This window comes from Pelecanus crispus, chromosome 1, assembly GCF_030463565.1.
Source record: "Pelecanus crispus isolate bPelCri1 chromosome 1, bPelCri1.pri, whole genome shotgun sequence".
Classification (NCBI taxonomy): Eukaryota; Metazoa; Chordata; class Aves; order Pelecaniformes; family Pelecanidae; genus Pelecanus; species Pelecanus crispus.
In genome coordinates, this window is record NC_134643.1 from 126,351,306 (window position 1) to 126,378,292 (window position 26,987).

The following is a 26,987-nucleotide window of genomic DNA, read 5'->3' on the forward strand; positions in this document are numbered from 1 at the left end:
AAATCATAACATGATTTTAAAAAATTTTTTAAAATTTTAAAAGACTTAATACGACGACCACATCCTGGTTTATGAACCTTTCAGACATAGTCACATCAAATATTCTTTCCTCTAGAGATGTAAAGGATAGAAAAATTTGGGTTTTTTGGTGAAAGGGGAGACTTGCACCAAAAGTATCTGTCTGCAGAAGCTGAGTGTTACAACAAATACAGAAAGACTCGAGATTAAATCAGGACCCTAAACAATATGGTGAATCCCCAAACCAGAAGTATTTTGACTTTCACAGTTGGGTTCTACCTCCAGGCTTCCAGGCACCCATGAAGCACAGTTTTGTAGTCTTTTCCTTTCTCCTTGTGGCTCATTCAGCACTTCTGAGATCTGTGACCAACTGTATTTGGCACATGGGATGAAAATGCATAGGATAAAAAAAGGCCAAGAAAATGTCTGCAGCCCAGGGTGTTACATTTAGCTGGGCCTTGAACCATCTCTAAAGTTTTCCTTTCCCCTTCCACAGCTGGATTGCCCAATGCAATATTGTTTCAGGTACTAAAGAAGATGCTTGTGAATTCTTATATCTTTGATCCCTTTCAAAAGAAGTCTTCTTATATTTTTATCTTTCTAGGAAATATAATCCTAAAATTACCCTAGTTCTGAGCAGAAACAGAATAATGATGAATCTGGAAATAAAAGGCCCATACCCCTTGTAACTGTTTCCAATATGACATTTGGAGGAGGATTATATAAAGAAACAAACAACAAAAAAAAACATTAAAACATCAGGCAAGCTCAATACCTTCCAGGGTAGTATAGTCTAGTAAAGAAAACAAGCGATGCTGATCCATGAGAGACAGTATGCTTGGGATTAAGTAGCAAAACACAGAAACTCCTTTTAAGAAGAGATTTAAACTATGGAAACAAACAAGAACTGAAAGGAGTTAATGAAAAAATTCCAAAGGACAAGATGAGAAAAGTATGATGTAGAAAAAGCAAGGAATGAGAAAAGTGTGCTAAAATGAAAAATTTGAATTGGCAGACGGTGAGGGATCTGAGAAGAATAAACAGCACAGCCATAATAAGGATAAGGTAAGAATATTAGACTAACAATAGTTAGTCTTCAGAAAAGATGGGGATCATGAGGAACAGAGAAAAGTGAAAAATTAGTCTGATTTGCATGAGCTTTAAGAGACTGCAGAGGGTAGGTAGGGAAATGAAGAAATAGGCATAGGTAATATGGTTGATGTTGAGGCACAAAACAAGAGATACATGGAAAGCTTATCCACTGAACCAAAATTAAGAATTGCAGTGAACTGTGCTTAAAAACATACATGCCTGTTTTGATAGTATGGCAGAGAAGGGTCCAGAGCAGCGTACCACTGGTTTTAAAAAGGTATTTTCTTGGCAATAACAACAAAAATGACACAAATCTTGCTAGTGAGAAAAGAAAGATGAATAGTGAGAATCAGAGGGGAAGAAAAGAATTTCTGGTTTTGTTATCTTTAAAGCAGTTGTATCACTCCAAGAGGGAGACAAGGGAGGTAGAAACAGAATTATTGATGAGTACGTGAGCAGACAAGAAAGAAGGAGCATACCTTGGTGCCATGAGCATACCAATATCACTGGCCAGGAGCAAAAGTGCTGCTGATAGGGTAAATATAAAGATAACATAGAGACCAAAACCAATACCCTGGGCACGCTGCTAAGAGAAGCACCTCGAAACTGCTAAAAACTCGAGCAGAGTCAGTCAGTCAGGTTGGAAGAAAGGTGAACTGAAACCCCAGTACCATGATAATGAAGAAGGAAACAAACCACTGCGTCAAACAGTCCTGGCAATTTGATTGCTGAGCAAAGCAAGGATGTCTGGTAGTAGAATGACACGGAGCAAGAGCATTGAAGGGCAAAGCGTTACAAAGTGGCTCATCCCTTAATGCTTGAGGATTATTATTAAGGTTACATTTCTTTCTTGCAGAATCTCTCTCTAATTCAGTGCATTCCTAACTTGGTGAATTCCACTAACTTGTGCCTGGGGGTTCTCCTCCCAGAAGGGGCAAAGCAGTCATACAGCAGGGTGAGGGAACAAAGTCTGAGGTGTAGAGAAGTATAGCACTGCCATTTTTCTCTGCTACAATAGGTATATCATCACTACCCGCTGAAGAAAATTGGTATTTTGACCTTGTAGACTTCAGCTGTAGCACAAACAGCTCCAGGGATGACTTCGAAAACAAGAGAATGGAAGTGCTGAGTGACTACAGCCAAAATAAGTTACAGGGCAAGGATAAGAACAGGATGTAAAGACTCCTCTAGTCTGTTGTCCATAGCATATAAAGGTGCTTTAGAAAGCCATGTTATTGCTTTTACAAAAAAATGTTGATGCCAGCTCATACAGTAGGAAACCATTTTAAGCTTACAAAGAAATATATGGAGGAAGAGGAATCAGAGCTGAGGAAGCGAAGGCACTGATAAACTCTCTGTAAGACTGAAGAAAACATAAGACAAAAACACTAATCAAATGAACTTGAAAGAGTTAAAGTAACATTATTTATGTCCTTGTACATGTCTTAGAGAAATAATCCCTGTAGATGAATGAAAATAATAGGTAAGTGCATCACAGGTACCTTGATAGTTTCAGTAGCAACATACGTAATCTGGTTTTGCTGCAGTTTTAAATAAATAAAGCATTCTTTATTTTTGTTTTAAGTTGACCTATAGGGCCCCTGGACAATGTTCAGCAGTCACTCAGAAGTGGCTGCTCTTTAGTCATTAGTGAATTCCAGTACAGCAATACTTGTAAGAGTCAAAACTATACAGAAGAGACATTCCACTATAATCCCATGTTTTCACTGACTCAGACCTCCCCAAGGGGAAAAAACTGACAGAATCATTTTATGTTCCTAAGTACAAAGGGAGCTTCCCCCCTGCCTCTCACCACCACCACCACCCCCGCCCCGCTACACTTGAGAATTATTCTTTGGACTACAGGGGGTTGCAAAAAGGGTGTCTGTACATAGATAAACACGGGCATACCAGAACTACTTCAAAGGAACATTAAGGATATATAGTCAAGCACTAAGTTAAAGTCAGAATTAAAGTTGTCCGTTCTCTCGGGTTCCCTCCCTTTTTACTAATTATTATTTAGCATCATTATCATATTAATTTTTTTTTTTTTCTGCAGGACCTCTTCCTCGTTGAGATCACAAGGTGGGCAGCAATCACTAAATGGACAGCTATTCAAGATTACTTTTTATGCTCACTATTTAGTGGGTGCTCCATGAATTAATTATCATGTCACTCAAATCCTGCCTTTTGAGCTTCTCTATGATGCCTTATTGTAGTGTACTAGTTCTTCACAAACAGTAGTAAATACATTTTCACCAAGCTCCTCATGTGACTAACTGGTATTACACCTTATCACTTGAAGCGCTTAAACAAAAAGTCATCTGATATTCTATACCACTTAAAATGTATGCTCACACTGTCCTAGGAAAAGCCACCCTGAAGACCAGATTCACTGTCCATACAGACAGTGAGCCTGGAAGCACAATCCTAGGCATGGCCAGAAGGTACCTCCACATCACACAGAGAAGCACTTGGGGGTTAGGACCCTCTGAAGATGACTGTTTTAAATAGGACCTTATATTCGGAACTGCAAGGGACTGCTGAGCAATTTCACTGGAGATTTTCATAACAGGGATACCAAAAAGAGATATTATAGTATTTAAAGGGTAAGAAGACAATGACATTTTAGGAGAAGCAGTGGGTTGGAGGGGGTATCTCTCTCTCTGATTAGAAAGACCTGCTCTATGAGACTTTGTCTAGCTCAAGTTGATGTGAGGACCCTAAGACTACCTATGCAACAGAACCCTTCTTTCAGATGCTTCCCTTCAGTATTCACAGAACCACACAGACCTGGCAACACCGATCTGCAAGAGACAGGTAAGGAGGAAATGGTCTCCATCCATTCTTCTTCCTCCCTGCTTCTATTATGTAGAGGAAGCACTGCCTAAATTTTACAGCAGAAATCGGGAGTCAGAGGGTGTATGCAGCAGTGTACAAGGGCACTACAGTGCCACACGAATATGAATAATAACCTCCACACCATCAGAATCATGATAAGGCTGGCATGTGCACACCACCCATTACCACAGCAATGATGAGAACATTGATTTCTGTATCACCATGTAATGATGCTGCAAGGTACCAATTTGGTCTACACTTTTTCTGGCAGATATCCTGTGATTCTTTTGGAAGAAGAATAATGCAAGGTGAAATGTAACTCTTGTATAATTTTCCTAAAGCCGCTTTACTCTTACATGGAGCTTTTAACTGGGAAGAAGATGGAGTATGGAGGGAGAAGATACGTCAGATTTTCCCTCTCATCCACATTCATCTACAACAAAGAGCAAACAGAAGGTTCCTCAAAACAGGTAATGGGATTCTTCAGCAAGGAACAGTAAAAGTCTCCCCTTCTGTGCATCACTCACTCTTCGAAAAATTGGTGTTGTAAGTTTAAAATTCTCCTTTTGGCTTGCATGAGCTGCATTTCTTCAGCAGATTATCCCTGATCTCACTGCCCTTGGCAGCATTAGAGGGGTCACATTTTTACACAGCTGAACAATTCCGTCAAAGTATGAAATAAAAACATTCTTTCCTTCAAAGCAGCCATGCATGCTTTCTTCTTTATTCTGTTTGTTCAGTTTTTCTTTCTAAGTCAATAAACACTTTATACCTTGTATTCATTGCAAGAAAAACAAATTCTACTCTATTACTAGTATCTACCTTCTGTTTACAGCATCTGCAGCTGAAAATGAAGTATTTCAATGTGTCTTCTAAGATTTAAGTGCAACCCCTAAATGATTTTCTCCCCAGCAAAAGTTCTAATTGTATTTGGCAGGAATGGAGTGGGGAGTGACATTTCTGATTATCTTCTGCCAAGCCTCAAAGAGCTGCTGTGTCCTCTTTCCCAGCTCCCAGGAGAGAACCAGCACAGTAAACACCATCTTCTTAGGTACTACATGTAGCAGCAGCAGACACATTTGCAAAGGTCACCTAGCAGAAGGCATTCCTGCCAACTTACCTTCAAATCCAAATGGTTATTATGAACTATTTAAAGCCGAGTCTGCTTATACAGGGTGGAGTGAACCCAAACTGCATGTTATAGCTCTCTTGTTATAAATGGATAAGATTTACCCAGTTGTTAATAGAGTACAAGAGATGGATAAGGGTATTGCTAATATAAGGTAACCAAAAATTTACTCAGTCCTTTTATATGGTCAAAATGTGGCACTTCAGCCTATGTGAGACCCTAGAAAGATGAAACAGCCATTCTTGAATGCTTTTTCTCTTTGAAACATATATTCTCATACAAGTCTAATAAAGGATATTACCTCCAACATTGAATCAACTTCTGTTTCTTATTTTTTTGTTTCCTAGACAGACTAATAGGATTATCAGTACTATATCCTGAAATTCATATTCAAAAGCAATAGCGGCTGAACCTTTGCCATGGAGACCAGAGTACCATGAAGGTTTTTTTGTGTGGTTCTTCAGAAGGTATTAAAATGCAGTCAATAAACTCATCCAGCAGAGAGAGACTATGAAGGAAAAAGCAATGACATGCCTGTAAGAATCCAGAAGGTCGAGTTGCTCTCAAAAAAAGACAGAACAGATTCCTTTATGGGAAATCTTAATTAGTTAACAAACCAATTCATCTGAGGCATATTGGATTCATGCACTCATATCCTCATTTGATAAGAAGTGTTTTAAAGTTACCATGGGCTCTTCTACTCTGTGCCAATAGCCTGTTCCTGTCATTCCAACATACTTACACTTTTTTCCCCTCCAAGTCACGACACTGTGCAGGTCCATTTCTCTTTGTGCTGTCACAGCTCTTCTGTCCACACCCCTGTGCATGCCCGGCCAAGTCCTCCTCCATTGCAGTGTGGAGGCTATCTTCTCTTCCTGCACTCTCCCGAGAGGTCTGTTGTCACTTCTGCAATGTCTGTCCCTGTATCCAGCACTGCAGTGCTCAAGAGCAGTAACTCCAAAGAAAGTCTTACCGAGCCCCACACGAGGACCAAACAGTGCTCTCCAGCCTGAACATGAAGACCAACAAAGAGATGGAATGTGTTCGGTGTAAAAGGGGACCTTGAAAGAAATCAGCTGCTAGATGGGTTACCACTGAGGATGTGTAAACTGATTTTTCATAGGATAATAACTGTGACTTAGCTCAGATTTGGTTTTATGAAAACAATAGATGTACCTCATAGATAGGCAACTTTCCTTTGAGTCTTTTTTTCTAGTACCTGGACATTCCAGATCTTCTTCTCACACAGAAATACCCCTAAATGGACATTTTTTTTAAGCTGCAGAACAATATGCTTTTCTCCAGTGAGTTTCTCAGAAAGGCCAGGAACAAACTTGCAGAAAATAGGATGAGTCTCTGGCAGACCTGCAGTCCAAAAAACTTCAGCCTCTGAGTTTAGCAAAGTTATACGCTTCTCTAATTTGTGGTTCTGGGCATTATCAACCAGACTGATTCCCAACATAAGAAATAGTATAAACTATTAAGAAGGAAAGAAAAATTGAAATAAAATGGCTAGATCTTGGCCTTACAAGCAGCAAATCAATCCAGCTTACTTCAGCAGGCACTACAATTATAAATGAGCGAAGAATCACCTGAAGTTTTTTAAGCTCTGTTTTCAGACTTCTGCCTCTTTTGGCTGCCTGCCTGTAAGAGTCTGCATCTCTGAAACAGCCTCCCTAATGCATTGTTTCCTGAAAACAAAGAATACAAAAAGGCAAGCATAATTATTCTCATTGTTGGATACTTGAAACAAACGGCAGGAGACATAAATTATGAGAAGACCTATAAGCCTGTATCTGATGAGGAATAATGAACTATTGTAAAGACAGAGAAAAATTGAAGTGCAAAGGCATGTAACATTTTACACATTAATACTGTAATCGAACTTTCTAAGATCACAGATCTTTCTCATTTTTTTAGAAAGGGATCAGAGTGTTTTGCCTTAGGACATATTTTATCTGGACCATTTAATCTACTGTCATTGCCAGGCGACTGTAGGATAATAGTCCCTTTACTAATTGACATTTAACCTTAAAGCACCTAAACCATTTTTTAGCTCTATGCTGCAGAAAGTCCAACATTCACAGCTGAAAACAGTTCATTATCAGGTTTTTAAAGTATGTGTGAGTTTTAAGTAGCATTTGGGGCTTACCATTAGCACAAACACTCAAAAAGCTAAATATACCGTGGTACATCATGAACTAGCATTACAGTTGCCACTGGAGTTCATTCTGTAAAACACAATTCCATTTCACCTTTCTCTAGCCCCAATAAAGCATTTCAGGGGTTTCCAGAGGCCCAGAAGGACAACAACAAGACCTTATTTTACAAAGCTGATAGCTGCAAACCTCTCTTAGATGCACTGGGTTTTCCCCATAGCTTAGATGCCAAGAATACTGTAGTGCTTGTGGACTACTTTGCTAGTAACATACTCATTTTTCATGCACATGTTTATTTTTGCGTGCATGAACAGAAGAACGTCAATCTTTCTAAGAATTTTGGAAAAACAGAGCTCAAGTTTTGGGTTGTTTTTTTATTAGAAAGAAATGGGATACAGAACAGGTTGCTTAGATCAAGGTCACTGGGACCAGTGTAATAATTTTGTTTCCAGTGGGATGAAGACTTGACCCACATCACTGTTACTATTTTGGACCAAAAAAAGGCAAAACTTATAAACAAAGTATCATTTCAAGACTAAAAAGCCAAAAATAAAAAATGAAGAGCTCATTGTCAGACTGAAAATAATCTTTTATCAAAACAAAGAAGATTTTTAAAAAATCTTTAGTTAATCCTACTAATTACATGTACCTACATTGTCATTCCAAATTCTCCTTCATCCAAGTGTCATTCAAACATTTGGTCTGAAGTCTGTGGTTCACGCTCAGCCTTCAGCATTTCAGATTTTATTTACTACAGCAGCATATCTAAACTAGAATCCAGAAATTTACTGGTCCAGGAGGAGAGGAAAGGAAGGAAGGAAGCTCTATGTCCAGCTGGCAGTCACTGAGTTGAAGAACCCAAGTTAAGGAAACTGCAGATCTTCATAGAATATGGCAAAATGCACCTGCTGCATCCAGTCTTCAGAGGCTCTGCCACAGTCAGCATCAGGGGGATAAAGAAAGATGGACCAAAAAAAAAAAAAAGCAAGTTATAAAGTCAGGCTGCAGGAACTAATTTTGCCATGCGTGAGATCCTTTATTTCTTGAACTTTCCAGACTGAAGTGGTTATGCAGACTACTACAAAGAAAACAAAGACAGACAGCAACTTCCCAACTTAAGGTTGGCTGTTCAGACAACGTGGTCCATCACAAAATTTCTCAGTCTCTCCAAGAATGGGCATAAACATAGACTCACAGCTCTATTAAATGACAAACTTATTTAAAAAACATTCCTGATTGCAGTTTTTAAGTGGGGGGCAGCCAGGAGAATGCGTGTAATCTCTGTGTTGAACATCTGGCACACAGGTGGATTGGAACAAAACTCCATGCATTTACCTCCCCAAAGCAACTGGTGCCTAGACTTCCAGGAGGACTTTCTATCCCATGTCCTCCACTTCCCAGTAAACATTGTGAACGTCTAAGCACTTCTGAAAAGTCTTGACCAAGCTGACTAGTTTCCTGAACATCCACTAATGAGCAATTCCTACTACTCTTACTATTAGCAATAAACGGTCTACCAGTGGGTTGCAGCCCCGCACATTTATGAAAGTATCTGAGTAATCTCAGTAGTATGTGCCAACTCTCAATGTGTTGTTTTAAAAGTGCTGTTATAGTTCACTGTGTGTTTAATTTTTCATAGTTTATAAATTTATAACCATTGCTGTTTGTGGTGTAGGAAGGTCTGGAATCAAAATGTCAATACTGGATCATTTTAAGGTCTAACCCACACATTATTTCTTCTGTGGTGCCAGCTAGAGAACACACTTGAGGAAGCCTACAGAGCTTTCCGAGGAGAATAACACTTTTCTGAGAGTGGTCAATGCATTCATCAAGAATTCTACAGGCAGATGTGGGGCAGAAGCTCAAACGGCCACTCTCCCAGATAGCAATGAGCTACACCAGACCCACCGCTAGCAAGATTCAAACAAAATGTGATAAAAAACAGGCAAAGCAAACACAATACCAAAAGTATTGACAGTACTGTAGCATCAGGATGTCCATGACCCTAATCTTGACCTCTGCTCTGTGCTGCCCTTTGAGCCTACAGGGCCTGAGCAAGCCTTACTTTGTGCCACTTGGACCTGAAGCTGTGTTTCTGCCTCCCCTTCCTTTGCTCCTACTCCTTTCCACAAAGGAGGGATGGTGGCTTCTGCACAGCCCCTTTGCTGTAGCACTGGGACAAGCAGAAAACAAGCTGGGTTTTGCATCTCTTCCCTTTGATTGGTGACACGCTGCTTTGTCAGAGAAAAAGGGATGAGATGGGACAGAGGAGAGGGTGTTGTATATGTGGACTTGAAGACCCAGGGGAGAAAAAAAAACATTTTGGGGCATGGAGATTTCGATAGAAGAAAGGGTCTCACGCTCCAAATGGAGAGAAGCTTACATCCTGTGAAATCCTGCTGGGGTGGAGGACCTTGCTCCAGGGAAGAAGATGCAAAATAGGGACCTCAGCCCCAACTGGGTGAGAGCCTCTACCACAAAACAAAGCCTTGAGATGAGTTTTGAGATCAGCTCAGCCAGGCCCCACCAGTGATTACATGCCTTCAGCAGCAACTAAGGATGATGTTTTGCTTGTTTTTTAATGGAAATTTGACAGAAGACAGCTGGATCTTCAACATCTTACATGTTCAACTGTAGCGAAAGGGATATATCATCATTCAGAAAACTAATTGCACAGACAGTGATCAAAGAAGACACCCCTACCCACAGATTCTCTACTAACAGTAAAGAGATGAAGGGAGCTAAACATTTGCACCTACATCCCCAACCATGTATTCTCCAGCCACAAGATTCATTTTGAATGAGCTCTATACACAGTGCGTATACTCAGTCCTTAAACAAGCCCCAGTACTCTCCGTGCCCTCACTTTGGCACAGGAGATGTTACTGGAGCCCCAGCAGTACCGCTAGAATAGCTCTCCTGGATGGCACGTCTCTCACCCCACGGGGCAGCTGGTTTGTTCATTGCCTTCAAAGACATACTGCTTTGGCAGACACGCAACAGAGCCAAGTCTTGTGGCCTCTGCTGCCACTTGATTGTTTACTGTTCTGTCATTTACCAGCAACATTTTGCTGGGTTAGGCCCATAACACGAAAAAGCTGATTGCAAGATGACCACAGACAGAGAAGACCATTTCCCAGTCAGCCCAGGAAGAACAAAATCTCCCCTCTCCTAAGGCCACCCCGTTCTGCAAATTAACCATTTGTACACTGCAGGTCCAGCTGGGTTTCTTTCGGTACCAGTGTGCAATTAGCAGCAATCAGCCTTCTTAAAACTGAAGTATTGATTATGCTAACAGTAGGAACACAGAAAGCAGACAAAGCAATTTTAGAACAGAAGTCTTTATTTTGTGTCCATCTGCCCTTATCATTGCACAACAATAGCACAGGTCAGCCTGACTTCTTCAGATGCCCAGCAGAGAACTGCTTCAGTCTGAGCAGTCCCCTAATAGCTTCCTCTTTTGGAAGGAGAGGACCTCTTTTTAGCCATCCAGAGTTCCTCTGCTCGGATCAGCTCCAGCACTTCCTCTGCATCTTCAGCCGCCTTCTCCATTCCTGCTTGTTTTCTCAACAGTCCTGATTTAACATCTCCATATAGCAACTGTCCTTCTGACTTAGTTAATATACCTTGTTCATAACACAGAGCAATTGCATTTTTATGATGAGCTGTATTCTGTAAATACTGGTGGAATGTTATGTTATAGAGACATACGTTAATTCACTGTCAAGTGGCTCAAGTTTTAAAGCACCACAATACCATCAAATTTAATTAATTTAATGCAGGGGGGTTGGGCTAGACGATCTCTAAAAGTCCCTTCCAACCCAAAGCATTCTATGATTCTATGATTCTAATGTGGAGTTGGATCAAAATCAAGATATACGTGCAAATTTATATGTGGACAAATTTTAAAAAGACCTATTCACAGGAGCTAATATTTAAAGTTTTTTTAAAATTATTTACTCAAAGAATACATATTTGAAATAAGAAAAATACAGAAAGCAAGATTCTTCAAATATTCTAGAAAACAAGCAGTACAGATACTTAAACTTGTGTCTCTTTCTAGCGTTTCATTTATTTTCTGTATGTGATACAAAAAGAAATAAATGTGCATATTGACTGTAGTGGCATTCATTGCATACAGATGATTTCCCCTCTGAGGAACGTTTTGGATGTAGTTATGTTCAGCTCTCTGGGAGGACTTTATAATGTCTTTTTTCAAAAGCAGTTGTTTACATTGGTTTTTTAAGGCCCACTCCTGCCATTGTTCATAAATGCATTAGGACGACTCACCTGCACATGGCACAGTCTAAGCCTTATCAGAGACTCAGGTAAATAAAGGAGCAGACGAGGCAAGGCGGAAACCTCACAACACACTATTGCATGAACACGAGCCCTGCTGCAATGATGCGATGGGTGGACAGAAAGGTTACGTATACGGCATTTCATATGCAGCCGCTGTCTGATGTGCATTTACTACGAGACTTATCTAGGTCTGTGGAAAACAGGACAAGAAGAACTTTTAACAAACAGTATGAAAAAAAGACAAGTTTTCCTCTTGAACACTTGAAGGCTATGCTGTATCTTCTATACTTTGAAAACTATACACTTCTTTTGACTGGGATTGCTTTACCCAGAAGTATGGTAACGTATCTTAGCAACAGTGGCAAGGGGGAAGACTTACTGTACTGTAAAAGAATTAAAACAAAATGTATATAGCTGCTGACTGTTATAAATACATCCCTACCACTCTGAGGGGGTGTTCAATTATACTCCTGATTACTTTTCACATTTCCTTTTTCAAAGGGGCAGGAGCATTTCTCCAGTTTTCAGCTCACCCATGAAGAGCCCTAAGCGTTTTAATTCCCCTTCAGCTTCAGCTCTGATGAGACAGGCCTTACAGTATAACCTGTCACTATCCCAGCCACATCAGAAAAAGCCATTACCGTAGCACCCTGGAGATAACCTCTTTGTGTGAGCCACGCTGCCACTCCCGCAGGTGTTCAGCTGCTATCAGCCTAGAGCAGCATTTTCCAGCTCTGTCTCGAGCAGGTGAGACTAGACATACCGGGACTGCGATATTTCACATGCCTACTTGTCGGGCAAATAGAAAGCTTCCTGCAGCGGGGGAAGTTTGCACAATTTCACCTTATACTAAAATGTGTAGTTTCCCACAAGGAAAATAACCTCCTGAGCGCAAGCTTTGTCTGTGCCCTGTGCCCAGCCAGGCCAAGCCCCTTGCAGGCCTCCCACCTCCCCAGCTGCAGCAAAGAGCACTACCGTGCTTTCCTCCTCCCGCCGAGAGCTCTGTGGGCAGCAGGGACAGGGACCACATCCACCTTCTGCTGTGGATGCAGGGGAAAGCGCTCAACTGCACCAGAGGCACTGAACTGATCTAAGGGAGGAGCTACAAAGTGAGAGCAAGGGCTCCGGATTTTAAGTGACAGAGAGCCGGAGCACTGAAAACATCAGTGAAAAAAGTGAAAACACCTTTTTTCCTTCAGCAAGGGCAGGTGGACTCCAATTTTATTTTTAAGGATTATCCTCTGCAAGCAACTCTGGCAATGGCTACGAATAACAGCCTCACCTGCGTACCCTTCCAGCAAATAGTTTCCTCAGCCTTCCTGGGAATGAGCGCTACTTCTGTCTACCTCCTAGTGAAACTTCATTTAATACCTGTGAAACACTTGGAAATTTTGCAGATGATTATTCCCTCTCAAGGAAGGGAGGGAGGGAGCCCTTGCTGTTTACTGTGGCAGGGGCGGGATCTCAGTCCATGCAGCTTGGAGCAGATTTACACACAAGGACAGACCAGGTGGTCGCCGAGGTCAGCAAATTGGTCAGGGGATACTGAGAGTGTGCATGCCTTAGGCTGGGTATTTTTCAACTTTATCTGCTAACAGAGGATGGGGGGAAAGGGTCAGAAACAAACACAAAGTGACTCTGCTTAGACTTGCCCAGTGTTCTTTTTCAAGGCTTTTGGGCTATCTGCTCTATCCAATGATCTATTTGGCATTATCATTACTCCAGAGGTGTAGAGACTAATTCCATCCTAAGCGTTCCCATCTTTCGAAAGGCCGCATTTGACCGCTGTTAACAGTCCCGTGCAAGATGAAGACATTGAAAGCCTCGCAGGCTTTCTCACAAGCGCCCGTCTTTCATGCCTCACTCTTAATAGTACAGCAGATGAATTTCAACACACGCGCACACACGCCCGCTCCTCACACCAGACACCGCCGCTGTGAAGCGTGGCTGCTGTCACCCGCACCACAGGCACACGCTGCCACGCACACCCGTGTGGGAGACGCACCCGCACCTCCGAGCGGCTCCGCAATCCCACCTCCTCCTCTTCACCATCATCATCATCACCACTACCATCCTCCTCCTCCACCCCCTGCCCAGGCTCCCGCGGGGTCCTGAGACCGGCACCCCCACCTCCTCCTCTTCACCATCATCACCATCACTATCATCCTCCTCCTCCACCCTGCGCCCAGGCTCCCGCGGGGTCCTGAGACCGGCACCCCCACCTCCTCCTCTTCACCATCATCATCATCACTATCATCCTTCTCCTCCACCCCCTGCCCAGGCTCCCGCGGGGTCCTGAGACCGGCACCCCCACCTCCTCCTCTTCACCATCATCATCATCACTACCATCCTCCTCCTCCACCCCCTGCCCAGGCTCCCGCCGGCGATGAGGGTCGAGCCAGCGCCACACCGGGAGGGGACCGGAGCCCCGGTCGCCCCCGCCGCCTCCCCCGGCGCGGACTCCCGCTCTCCCTCTAAGGCTTTTGGAAACTTTTCTCCCCACCGTGCCATCACGCTCCGTTAACGGGGCTGCGGGCTGGGCTGAGCCGAGCCGGGAAGTTTCTCCCCCGGGCGTCGGGCTGGAGCAACTTTCCCGCACGGCCCCCGGGCAGCCGGAGCGGCCGGCCGGCCGCTCCGGCTGCCCGGGGGCCGTGCGGGAGCAAGGCGAGGAGGAGCTCGGTTCGGGGGAGGGAGAGATGAAGCCGGGGCGTGGGGAAGCCGCTCCCTTCTTCTTCCTCCTCCTCCTCCTCCTCCTCCTCCCCCCGGCTGCTCCAATCTGGCAGCCAGGCGGCCGCTGCCTCCGGCCGGAGCCGCTGCAGTTGGGAAGCGGCCCCCGGCCCCCGCGCTGCCGCCGGGATGGGGACGCTGCTGGCGGCTCCGGGCCTCCTGCTCCTCCTGGCCGGTACCGCGGGGCTCTGCCGGGCTCTCTTCTCCCTCCCGCTCCGGGTGTCCCACCCGGCCGCCCCCGGCGGGTCGCCGCCCGCCCCGGTGGTGTTGAGGCCGGGGAGCGGCAGCCGGCAGCAGGATCCCCTCGGTGGCGCGGACGGCTTGGCCTTGGCCTCGGATCCCGGAGGCACCCTCAACTTTTTAGCCATGGTGGAGAATCTGCAGGGGGACTCCGGCCGCGGCTACTACCTGGAGATGCTGATCGGGACCCCGCCGCAGGCGGTAGGAGCGGGCCGGGGGCTGCGGGCTTGGGGGGGGGGGAGGGGGGCACGACACACAAACTTCTCCTCGGTGGGCGGGAGTCTGCCGCCCCCCCCCAGCCCAAACGCAACTTTGTCCCGGTGCTCAGTGCTCCGCCTCCCCCCCCCACCCCCCGCCCCCTCCCGAAAGAGGGTGCCGGTGCTCGGCGCGGGTGAACGAGTTTCGGCGGGAGGCCAAGGGCTGCCGCTCGGGAAATCCTGGGGAGCTGGTCCCCGGTTTTAGGCTGTCTCATGGCGTTTTGATTCGAAGCGAGTCGTTCCGGCAGTCGAAATGACTGAGGTTTAGAGTCAAAGGGTGGTTTTTGTTTGGTTTGGTTTTTTTTTTTTAATTTATTCTTTTGCTTCTTTAAAGCTGCTTTGCATTGTGATTGGGTGCTTTGATAGTTCTTCCCGGTGCCTCCGGAGAGAATCACTCGAAATCTGCCTGCTAAACTAAGTGATGGCTCGGCAAAACCAGCCCCGTCTTTCGGGAATTCATGTGTTACTCATTAATAACACAAAGAACGTGCGCGTTTGGAATATCGTTTTCCAATAGACCGTGTTTCCTTGAATGTCCCCCGTCTGCCTTCGCCAGCATTGCTTAAGTTTTTCTGCAATGTAGTTGCTCTTTCATCTGTGTCATGAGATCCCGGGAGGAGCGGTGCTGTGCTGCGGGTGGGGGTGACTCGTCAGCTGAGTGGGGATTAATTTCCTGAAAGCCCTCGGGGCCTTCCCTCAGAACTTCGCGTTTGCTTCGGCAGTTTAGGTCCTTGCGTTCCCAGTGTACACAAAAAAATCCTTATTCTTCTGCTTTAGAGCCTCTCTGTAATAAAAGGCCGATGAATGCCAAAATGCCTAGCCAACAGGGAGCGTTCAGCCGTTGCTATATTTTTGGACTTCGGTGAGCTCTTTCTTTTTTGCACTTTGAATGTAAGAGGATTGGCCACATGGTCACCCTAATTGAAATGTATGACGTTAGGAATAATATATGTATTGAGAGAGCGCGGTGTTGCTTTATGATCAATAAATGACTTTTTAAAGGAAAAAAAAAAGCGAACTAGGTCTGATGTATCAAGGTGTGGCCCGATAGCCACAGAGGCCGTGAAATAATTTTTCCTCTGTGTTGTGCACTGCATATTTGACTAGTTCTATTACTGTGAAGTTGTGTGTGCTTCATTACTCCAGGGAACGTTCAATACTGGTTTCTGCCAGAATCAAGATACCGGATTTGATTGGACTAATAATCCCAATTCAGTATGTCTTAAATTAAAAAAATAATTTTAGGTAGAATAAGTGACTGTCAAGCATAGCATCTCGTTACAAGTCTAGGGGGATTCTGAAATTGGAAGAAACGGAGAAGGAAAAATATGACAGGCTTTTGATAATGTGACTGGAGGTCTAAGAGGGAGAAATGTAGCTGCCCTCCATGCACCTGGAGGCTTCATTTACGCTTAACAGCTAGTATTACTTGTATTACATGTGATGTAAGGTTTCAGATAAACTTGCCTCAGTGATTTTTTTTTTCCCATCTGAAAAGAAGCTCTGAATCTGGTTGCAAAGCTTTTACTATTTTGAACTAGTTCTGAGTTCTTGCAAAGTTAATTATTTAAAAGATCGCCACTGGTGTTCAGCACATGTGAAGTTTTATTCACAAGTAGGCCCACCGAGGTTGTAAGTAAGGTTATAAATGCGCTGGTGTTTCCAAAATCAGATCTTGGCGTGTAAGTGACTCAGTAGAGTGCAGTTAAAATTTATTCTCTACTTTTGATGGAGTCGAATTTGTTATCTCATTCCCTGCCTGAAACTGGAAGACTTAAAGATCACAAATGTACTTGTTTTTCTGCTTTGCAATGAATAGTATAAAGCTGCAAGGCTGCTACAGGCTAGTGCTACTTGAATCCTTCCCAGTGCTGATACCAAAAGCAAGTATCTTGATACTGCCAAGCGTTGGGATCATGTTAAACTCCTTGGGCAAGTAGTCGCTGGAGTCAGAGTAGGCCATGATCAGATAGAAAAGGAGAGATGTCTCTTACTGATTTAAATGCTCCTCCCAAACCTGACTTTGCCTCATGTTAGAAGCTGCAGTATAAGGTGATGCTTGGACACCTTCCTTTACTCTTGCACCCCTCTGGCATGGGACCTTCCTCCAAGCTAACTCATTCCTCACCCAGGCCTCTCCCAGGACTGCCGAGCCCACGCAGCGGGGTAATGCTGTCCTGCCATTTTGCCAAGGAGGAAGAAGGATCCTGGCAATGAAGAAAAGCTGCAGAGCAGCATGGCTTTGCTTCTGCGCTGTCAGAGCAGAAAGGTGGATGGCAGAGCTGCTGCTCCAGATGGTGTCGGAGAGAGGGGATGGGGTAAATGCAAACAAGGCAGTAGTGGCCCAAGACCAAACAGCAGGTTGTTATAAGAGGCACAAGACTTAATGGCACGGTTACGATAGCGTTGGTGCCTGGCAACTTTGAAAGCGTGTGCCTTAAGTGTTGAAAGCTACTGTTGTGCCAGTATGGGCAATGAGCATTTGTGAAAGGCTTCAGCACTACTGAGCTTGCTTTACTGCTCAATTGCATTTTTAGAAATTTTCCTTTTTTAATTTCTGTTCTTGGAAGGGAGCTACTATGAAAGAATTTCATTTTTCAGGTCATTTAAGGCACACTGTTTGGCTTTCGTTCCAATTCTGGTTTGTCATATAGCAGATACACACAGCACAGAACTGAGTTTCGCAATGGCAGTTCTGAAATACTTGTTCTGACGATATAAAAATAGAGCAGCTTTGTGAAGTCAAATTTATTTTATTTTCCAGAGAGGAAACTTCAGTGCAGTCGATCCAGTTTTGCAAAGTGTTTGCAGCCAAAGTGTTTCTGATCATTTCCAGTTTTATAATACAATATCCTTCCTAATTGCATCAGATCTCCAGACTAGCTACCAGCTCGGTGTCAACTGTCATTACCCCCATTAATTCTCATTCATTCACATGCAGATCTACTTAAGAATTATGTCAAAGGTGAAAAAGAAGGTCTGTTGTATTGAAGAGTGTGATATATTTGTCTCTTATTTCATGGATGTATCATTATGTGTCCTACTTCTGATGGATTACGTGCTTTACACCTGCCTGTATAGGTGCACTTCTTCCAATGCCAGATTTAAATAAGAGGTGGCAAGAGCCCAATATGAATTGTGTGCACTGTTCTTACTGCTTATTTCTTTAAATAATCTGATGGAATTCCTTTGCTCTATCTTTTATTATTTTGCCTGCCCTGAGATTATAAGCACTGTGAGGAATTGAATCAAAGATCCTTTAGGGTTTTTCCACTACCTTCACTGCAGTTGTCTTCATATTAATTTTGTTTCTCCTACGAGCTTTTGACCAGCAGAATAGTCAAACTCGTAAAGCACCCCATGTTCTTCACAGCTTTCTTCAAGTCCATCTGGACTGCATGAAATGTTTGCAAAGAAAGTACTGTTGCCTCATCTTGCCTCTTGTGCTGCTCTTCACTGTATGAGGTAGTGGTAGTCCTGCCGGTCTCACTGCATTTCCAAACTGTGTTTTTATTGAGACCAGGTAAATGTTATTCCTGCAACTTCATTGTGAAGAGAGGCCAGGCATGTGCCTCCTGAGAGCTGAGAGTCACGTAGCTGTGGTCTGATTAGCGGGTATCGAAACCACAATAGGATCTGACTTGTGTTCTGAATGCCACGGCTCCTTTTTGAAATTTCAGTGTCAATTTTTCACTCTATACATGAAGAGGTTTTGTCTATTGTTTTTTCCCAATGACAGTTTGTTCTGTGCAGGGGGTGAGCAAAAACCTGTCCTGTAAACTTGCTCCAAAGTTTTAAGGTCAATGTGAATGTTGGGTCTAACGGCCTTCACTGCGAAACACAAACTCCAATTTCCACGTATTTGGTGGGAGGTTATCTTTTCTTCAGTTTCTTCCAGCTATCAAAGAAAAGAAGGATAGAGGAGGATATGTATTAAACACCTCAAGGGTGTCATGGACTTTTACAATTACAATTTATAGCTCGGTGTTTTGAAGGTAATGAACGCACACATTAGCAAGTTCTGAACATGCAGCCATTCTTCCTTAATTGTTGATAGCTCTTATTTTCTGAATGTTGGAAGGAATGAAGATTGTGAGGAAAGATTCAACTGCTCTTGTAATTTCATCGCTTCAGTAGTCTTGCTATATTAGGTGATAAGGGCCTGATTTCTGGAGCTGTACCATTCCCTAAGAAGCTAAGCTCTGCTTTCTTGTTGTTGCTGAAAAGGGGTTTGCCATCTTTCGAGATACAAGAAGTTTTGAAAATCTGATCTTTCCAGGTTCAAATACCAGAAAGCAAGCTCCAACTCAAGTCTCTCTTTCTTTCTTTCTTTCTTTTTTTTTTTTTTAATAATTACATGGGTGTCTCATGTTTATTTTTGAGCTCTTTATGAAAGCTGAAAAAAGAATGGGTTGAGGAACAAAGACAAGTGCTGTGGTACATTGGAGTATTTTGAGGTGGCAGCGTCAAAATCCCTGCAGATCCCTCTAATGGAAATACTACTGAAATGCAAAATATTCCTGTTGTTAAATGATGAGTTGGGTAGATTTTGGTGGTGGTTGTTGGATGCCTGCAAAATAAAATGGAGAAGGACCTGAAAGTCATAAGATGGGACTCATATAGTGACATACTGTGGTGCGGTGAAGGGTAATGGATTTTTGACCAAAGACAAAGCAAAGAAGCATACCAGGTTTGGGTTGACAGAAAGGTGCCTGCTTTTACAAATTAGCATTTTGGCACCTCCTTCCATACAAAATTAGCCCTCGCAAAAGGGACTGCATGGAGGTACTGGAGCCTGTACTATAAAAATAACCCAAAACATGAGTATTAATTACAATGCTGTTGCCCTGAGTAGAGTATAGCAGAGTTAGTGTTTTGTAGCAAGGCTTTGCCTTGCTGTTTGTAAGTGGGCTGCAATGGCCTGTGATGTCTATGCGCAGAGTGACACTGAATGGAAGAGGCTCATCGTGGTCATTCCTCAGGATGTTCTCCTCTCCCAGGGTCAGTTGGATTAGAGCCCCACTAAACTGCTCCTTTAAAGGTGCTTTCTCTCCTTCAGAGAAATGGTGGAAGGTTTATTATCCAGGGTCACCAATCGTAGCAATTGTGCATTCAGATCCTGGTGGGTCCGGGCAGATCTGTTTTGAGGAACAGGGGTGGTGGTGGCAACAGGTGTCAGGTTCACGCTTTTTACTGCTCCTTGCATTTCATTCCCTATCAAGGCAAAAGCCTCAGTTAAATTTGGAAAGAGGAAAGTAGAGGGTGAGCAAATCACTATTTTGCCTGTTATTAAGGAGTCATTTAGTTGGGATTTGGAGTAGAAACGAGATGAAAACAAACCAGTGGACCAAAAAAAAACCCATGTAAAATTCCCATATGTTTGGATGTTTGGGATTACTAAGGAAGGAATATTTTTTTCTTGTTGGGTTTTTTGGGGTTGTTTTTTTTTTTTTTCCCTCTTTTTCCCCCCCTCTAACCAGAGGGCTGTGAGCTCTAGGGATAGTGTCTGACAAGACAGATTTAAAAACTACTGCACCCTGCAGGGGTCTTTGTTTTCGTGAAGGGCACTTATGACTTTGAGTCGGTGAGGACACATTAGCTATTACATTGCCTCCACATTTTATTATCTTTGAAAATTTCTCACTTATTGTAGGTGAAGTGAGTCTGACCTGAAATGTTACCTGGTTGTTGTCAAGTATAGCTACATTTGAAAAAGGAAGCTGATACAATGGCATACCTTGCATATGTGCATGTCCAGTATGAATCAGACATACCTCTCTCTCTTTTCTTACTGGCTGTAAAATACAGATTTAATCATAATTTGTGTAAATAAGTGAAGGAACTTGTTGCTTCTGCCCAGATTAGGACTTGAGATCAGATCTTCAAAGTAAAGGAGGCAGCACTCAACTGCCTCAGAAAAAGGAAGTGTTTTTTCCTGCCGTTGATGGGACTGTCATATGTCTTGCTGCTTTTCAGCCTTGTTTTGCTATGTAGATCTGAGCTCTCGAAGCAAACGCAGTACATGTTCTACAGATATCAGACTGCTGTTAAAATCAGAAGTTTTACATTTGAATGTGTATCTGTTATCTCAGTGTCCTTCAAAGCACTTGAAATAGCCCAGGACTAAAATAGATTTTATTTGCAATTTTTTGCACATGAACTCCCTTAGTTTTAAAATAACAAGTTAACTGACTATCTGTCTCCTCTTCTCTGCATATGCCTACATTGCAGCCATGCGTGTGATTGCATTGCAGCATTCAAGAACCGAGCTAGTAGAAACCAGCTAACTTGGGTTGGTAACAGTCTAGTTGTGACAACAGGGGCCTCCGCACAAGCGATCTACTGTGCTTTTCCAGGTGGCTCTGCAACATGCAGAGAGCTCCGTTACTGCTGGCAGCACCTGAGGGTAGCTCGAGCACGTCTGCATCAACCGTGTGTTTTGGGTTTGTTGCGGCAGCGGCTGCATGCTCTGTGCAGGAAAGGCTGCAGCAGCCCAGAACTGCACAAGAGCCTTGCTGAGGAACTTGATAAACTTCTTTGGGAGTTTATGGGATGAAAGTTTGGCTGCTGAACCTGCTACTGCCCACATACCCAGCCCTTTTGGCTGGCTTCCTCCAGGCGTGGCTGTCCGATGGGCTCTTGGCCACGCTTGTCCGAGGGCAGTCATGTAGCAAAGTCAGCTCTCGTGTCTTCAGAAAGCCTTGGGCCAGAGTCATCGTCTGCTCCCTCTTTTGCCAAAGGTTGATAAAATAATACTCTTTTCCCACCTTCTCTCTCCTCCAGCAGAGTTGTTCACTTGTTCTTCCTTTTGCCTGTCTCTCCTTCTGCTCTCGCTGTCTTTCCTAAGAGTGTTTTACAGGGAGGGCAGCAGGGGACAGATGTTCTAGAGCTTGGTTTTGGCTTTGTAAGAGGCCTCCTTGAATAGAGGCAACCTGTGTGGTACGGCAGAGAGGGAATTTGAGGAAAGTAAGCTAGATAGGAAAAATGTTATTCGAGTGAAAATTACAATTCACTGAAAACAATTAACGTGTCGTAATTAAAAGGCCCTTTTGAAGGGAATCTGTTAATACCGTAATAGCGCTCTACAATCCTTTTTTCCCCTCACCACTGCTCACTAATAATTTGAAATTGTGAAAAATAACTTGTAGATTTTGTCCTCTTTGCTCAGCTTGTGAGTACTAAAATTAGTTGATTTTATTTAGCTTTATGGTTGGTTTATTTTTGTAGCTACTTACTAGCAAAAACTGCTGTTAAGCTAGACTGCATGTGTTTAGGGAAAACGTTTGTCTCAAAGTCCTTGCTAGTCCAGTTTTATTTTAAAAGAGGAAAGATATTAACACTGCAGTAACACTTGGTAAGCTTCTCCTCCTTAAAGACACAAATGAATCCATTCCTTGGGATGTAAAACTGCTTGATAGCACTACTTTTCCCCATTAGATCTTTTTTTTTAAAGAAAAAAATGACAACTCAAGAACTGAGAGTCACCTCTCCACTTGAGGGAGGGAAGGAGTGTAAGCCTTGTGGCATTAAAGGCCAACTCCCGCCATTTGACAGGGAAAAAGTAATTGGCTCCTTTTGGTGGCCATCTCTCAGATAATTCCTTGTTATTTGTTTGTGGATCTGCCTGCAAGAGTGGTCCATAGACGAGCGCCTCGGAGCCCACCGCGGTGCTGGGGCTCATGCTCAGGCTGACATCGAAGCCAGATGTGCGAATTTTCTCTCCTACCCAGGCTTGCTCTGTTTCTTACTTTGCTGCAATGGGAAGCTTCGTACAAGAGGAGATCAGCCATTTGGGGCTTCTACAGAAACAAAAGGCTTACCTGCTAAGCCATCGTATGGAAGGTTGGGTCCTGCGTGCCCCCCCGTTGAAAATTTTATTGTGGTATTAGGGAAGAAAAAAAATACACCAGGCCAGCAGAAGGTAAATTTTGAAGATTGCCTTTGGCAGCAATAGTTTTGGCATAAAAAATAATATACTAGGGTGTCTATTTCAAGTGCAGTCTTCAGATCTATCTCTGAAATTGTGACTTTGTGAAATCTTGAGGGAGGGGTTTTTTCATTTTTTTTGTACCTACTTGGAAACTTTACTCCTGAAATTCCGTTGTGATACCTGTTGATACAGAAACCTTGACTGTCAGTGTTTCTGACATAAGAAATTAACAGTTGTAGCATCTTTTCAAGACAGAGCATGCTATGCCAATTTGGAAGGTCTTCAGGACAATATTACCATGCTGCTTAAGCATGGTATGGAAAGACCTATGCTTTCATTCACTGTGCTGTCTAGTAGATGTCTGCAACGGGTAAGAGTGAAATGTGAGGCATGTCAGAAAATGATTCATCAATCCTGCTGATGTTTTTCTGTGACTAAAGAGATTTTTATTTAATTCATTCATTTTTCTTCTTGGTGACTCTCAGGTTGAGAATAAGACAGGGGAGTCCAAAGGTGGTCACACTTTGAAAAAGTCTGAGAAGTGCTGTAGCAAGATAACATCTGATGCAGTCACAGTGCTTGAGTTTATCTGTCATAGAATAATCTTCTCATTACTTCACGGATGCAAAGTCCTTCAGGGAATAACACAAACATTTTGCATGATCCAAGTGCCAGATTTTTGCATTTGGACTGCTGAGATACATAATGTATGGGAAGGAAAAAAAAATTCAGAAAATTTCTCAGCAGCTGTAGTCATGAATGCTGGCATGTGTTACATGTTCCAGCTGAAGTTAACTTTCATTTGCACTTGCTGAGCCTTCAGGTTAACCTTTTCTTGGCAAGTGACCAAATACTAGTGATGCTACCTGTGCACTTCTGTTCAGGTTTGGAAACTTTCTGCACAGCAGGTGTGCATGACAACATTAGCTGTTGCTGATGTGTGAACTTCCACAATCTCAGCAGCCTGAGCACCATCACCTCCAGCATATAGGCAGCAACGTGGCTGCACTTTGCTGCCTTCCTCGTGGTGCGTAAAATGTTGGACCCCTGGGCTGCTGTAGGACCATCATCACATGATGGGTTGTAACCCCTGACCAAAGTAGAAGATAGCTTACTCCTACACACAGGTTGATATTTGGAGGAATGGGTAGTGGGAAGCTGTCTTCTGTGTGATGTTGCAGTGCACAGTAGCAGACTGCATCAACTTGAGAGCATAAAAAAGTCTTCTAACTTTCTGCTCTACAAACTCAACCTGGTATCTGGAAATAAAGCTGTGTTCCTGCACGCCTCTGTGTTCTCCTGTGTAATAAAGATTTTTATAGTGGAACTTGGTTAACAATTGTAATGATGTGTGAGCCACAGGCGAAGCTAGTTCATTTCCCAGAGCTGCTGCCTCTACAGTATTAGCCAGGGTAAAGAGTAAAGTGTGCATGTTTGAGAAGGAAAGAGAGAAATAAATGAGTCCAATAGCAGGGGGAGGAACAGTGCTGCTTTTCAAAAAAAGAATTTTTAAAAAATCGTATCTTATTTCACTTGAGAATCAAATCTGCCTTTTAAATTGCCCTACCAAGTTTTTAAGTAAAAATGTTAGAATAAAAATATGAATAAAAAAGATTGTTCTTATTTTTAATAAATCAAACACATTATTGTGACATTGCGTAACAGCTTTTTTTGTTTTTCTTTTTTTTTCTTCCCCCGATCAAATAGTCCTTCCTGGTATTATGGAACTGAAAGCTGCTTTCTGTGTGTGCCTTTGAACTCCCCTGTATAATTCCAAGAAATACCCATGATGACAATCAAATTCCGTTCTTTGGTAATATCCTAAATAGGTCGGGTGGAATGGGGAGCAATAGCCTTCTGTCTGTTGTATTCCCTTTATTAATTACCAGGGAAATAAAAACACTGGGGTTGCATCACCTTGTTTGTGCTCCGAGACCTGGGGCCGCCTGCGTGCATTCCTGTGGCTGCTTAAGGCGGCACGGACCAGCGGGCAGCTGCCTGACCCTAAGCCTTTCCCCAGAGATGTGGCACGGCTTTTCTAGCAGGGAATACAAGCAGAATAACCAAATTCCAGTCCTTATGCTTGACGTAGCTAGACTTGCTCCCCCCCGCCAATCTCTTCCCTCTCTCCCTTTGTCTGCAGCAGTGGATCCAGTCGTGTCCCTGTGATCGTGGCTGTTTCTGGGCAGCAAGGGAGGAATGGAGGTGGGAGCTGCTATGGTAAGGTGGGGAAGAGGTAGTTCAAGGGAGTTAAAGGATGGCTAAATGCAGGGACCAGTCTTTTCAGCTCCCCATGATGAAACATCCCAGTTTGGCAATATGAAATACTGTAGCAGCTCTCATATGTTAAACAAAATCTGGCAGTGCTGCAAGTCCAGTCCTGAAGAACGAGCTGTGGCATTTTTATAGCTGAGGTCATGCCTTGAAGTACAGCGAGTTCATAGTTGGTTTTCCAAGGTGTGTGCTAATTTATTTACCTCTCCATGTCCAACAGTCTTGGCTAACCCAGGGATCGTAGTGCGTGAACGTGGGACTGTCAGTAGTTTCCTGGCCTCCAGGAGGGAGAGGCTGCTTTCACAGCCATGAACTTGACTTAAGCAGCAAGGTGGGGGTTCCCATGTGATCATGCCCATTGGCTTTCATGTTATGGGAAGGTTGGTCATTTCACCGTTGCAGTGTATGGATAGAGAAAACCTAAGAAAAGTGATGCTTATCCACTTTGGTTTGTTATGGTGGTTTAGGGGAACAGCTGGAAAATATCATATAAGCATTCAGTGTCCTTCTTGAAGAAAAGCACTAAAAAACCATATGCAAGCCCTTCCTGAAAGCAGGCAGTAAGTGCGGCTAGAAGGATGTTATAATGAGCGGCCCCACTGTGTGGGTACGGCAGCACCGCTGGGAACAGCCTGTTCCGGGGAGAACGGATAGACCTGATGTGTCAGGAGTGTCCTGCCTTCACCTCTGCTTCTTGCAGCTCTTCAGGCTTTGAAAAACCTTTGCTAACAAACACCCATCTCCAAAACTAACATCTTGACAGAGCGGGGGGAGGAAAACCTGAAAAGAATCATGTCGCTACGAGAACAACTTGATGGGGGAGGAGAGGGAAGAGATCAGACCTGGCATACCGCCTTCTCAAAAGGCTGATTTTTCTCACTGCTGTCCTGCAAACTTCCTTTTCTTCCTACCTGTGTCCAAAATGTAGCCTTTTTCAAAGTTAATCGCTGCCTTAAAAGCTTCCTGTTCCTTCCTATTGCAGGAGCAGCTTTGGCACTTGGTTTCGTATCTGCAATTTGAAATCCAGGTGTTTATTTAAATTTAAGATTGAAGTTCAGATCTTTGGTGCAAGGGAGAGACCTTTTAATGGAAGTAGAAATACAGGAGCGGGACTGAATCTCTGCTGAAAGGCTTCTGCCCACTACTGAAGGGCAAGGGTACTGTGGTATCTTTGACAAAAGGGAGATTTTAAAAAAACAACAGAGCTGGTGAGGTTAGAGGTACCCCCTAGCCTACGCTCAAGAGCATTAGGAATGGGCTTCATAGGCTGTGTTGAAGTTTGGGACGTGGCCCTTGATTAATTCTGTTATTTCCAGATGGCACAGTAAACATGGGCAGTGACTCGTGGTGTAGAAGCTTGTACAGCATGAGGAAGGTTTAAAGATTAGTCAGTTCAAACCTTCTTGAGTTTACTTAGTATAGCTTGGCTCTGTGCAAATATGTAAAACTGTTTCAGTCTTACAGATGCTACAGTTGGAGGGTTGTTGCTTTAGTTTCAAAGCAAACTTCTTTTTTATAGTGTAGGACTTCTGAGGCTAGATAGAGAAGAATTAAAAATGCCCCCCCCTCCTTTTTTTTTTCCAGGCAGCAGTTTCTCTGAGTCTAATGAACAACAGAGGTAAAGAAAAGGGTGACCTGACAAAATAAATTGGAAGCTAATTTTGGAGAGCAAAAGCCTCAGAAAATTGAAATTCTGAACTGTATGCAGCTTCTAACTGTAATCATTCACTGGGTATAATACAATAATGTAGGCTTACTGATTTCATTTCCTTTAAAAAAAAAAAAAACCCAAGCAAAAAGCCCTCCTTCGATATCATGTTCTGAAAGGTAGTGTATTAGCATGATGAGTCCCTTTCTCCTCTTTTTTTTTTTTTTTCTTCCCCTAAAATAAACCCTCTAAAATTGTTTGACATAAGACTATGTTTTTTTAGAAGTATCATGCCCGAAGTAGTATGGTAAACAGAAGAGACGTGGCAGATGTTTAACCTAAGCCACTTGAGGTGGATGGTTTGTTGTTT

The 26,987-nt window shown here is 43.3% G+C and overlaps 2 protein-coding genes across 2 annotated transcripts in view; one reads left to right on the plus strand and one right to left on the minus strand.

Moving 5' to 3' along the window:
- Positions 1-26,987, minus strand: part of C2CD2 (C2 calcium dependent domain containing 2) — a 433,467-nt gene that overhangs the window by 57,491 nt on the left and 348,989 nt on the right. The window lies entirely within an intron of this gene.
- BACE2 (beta-secretase 2) overlaps positions 14,398-26,987 on the plus strand; it is a 54,336-nt gene continuing 41,746 nt past the window's right edge. The window contains exon 1 of the mRNA XM_075718588.1: positions 14,398-14,709. Coding sequence (XP_075574703.1) covers positions 14,398-14,709 — 312 coding nt within the window. The remainder of the gene's footprint in view (positions 14,710-26,987) is intronic.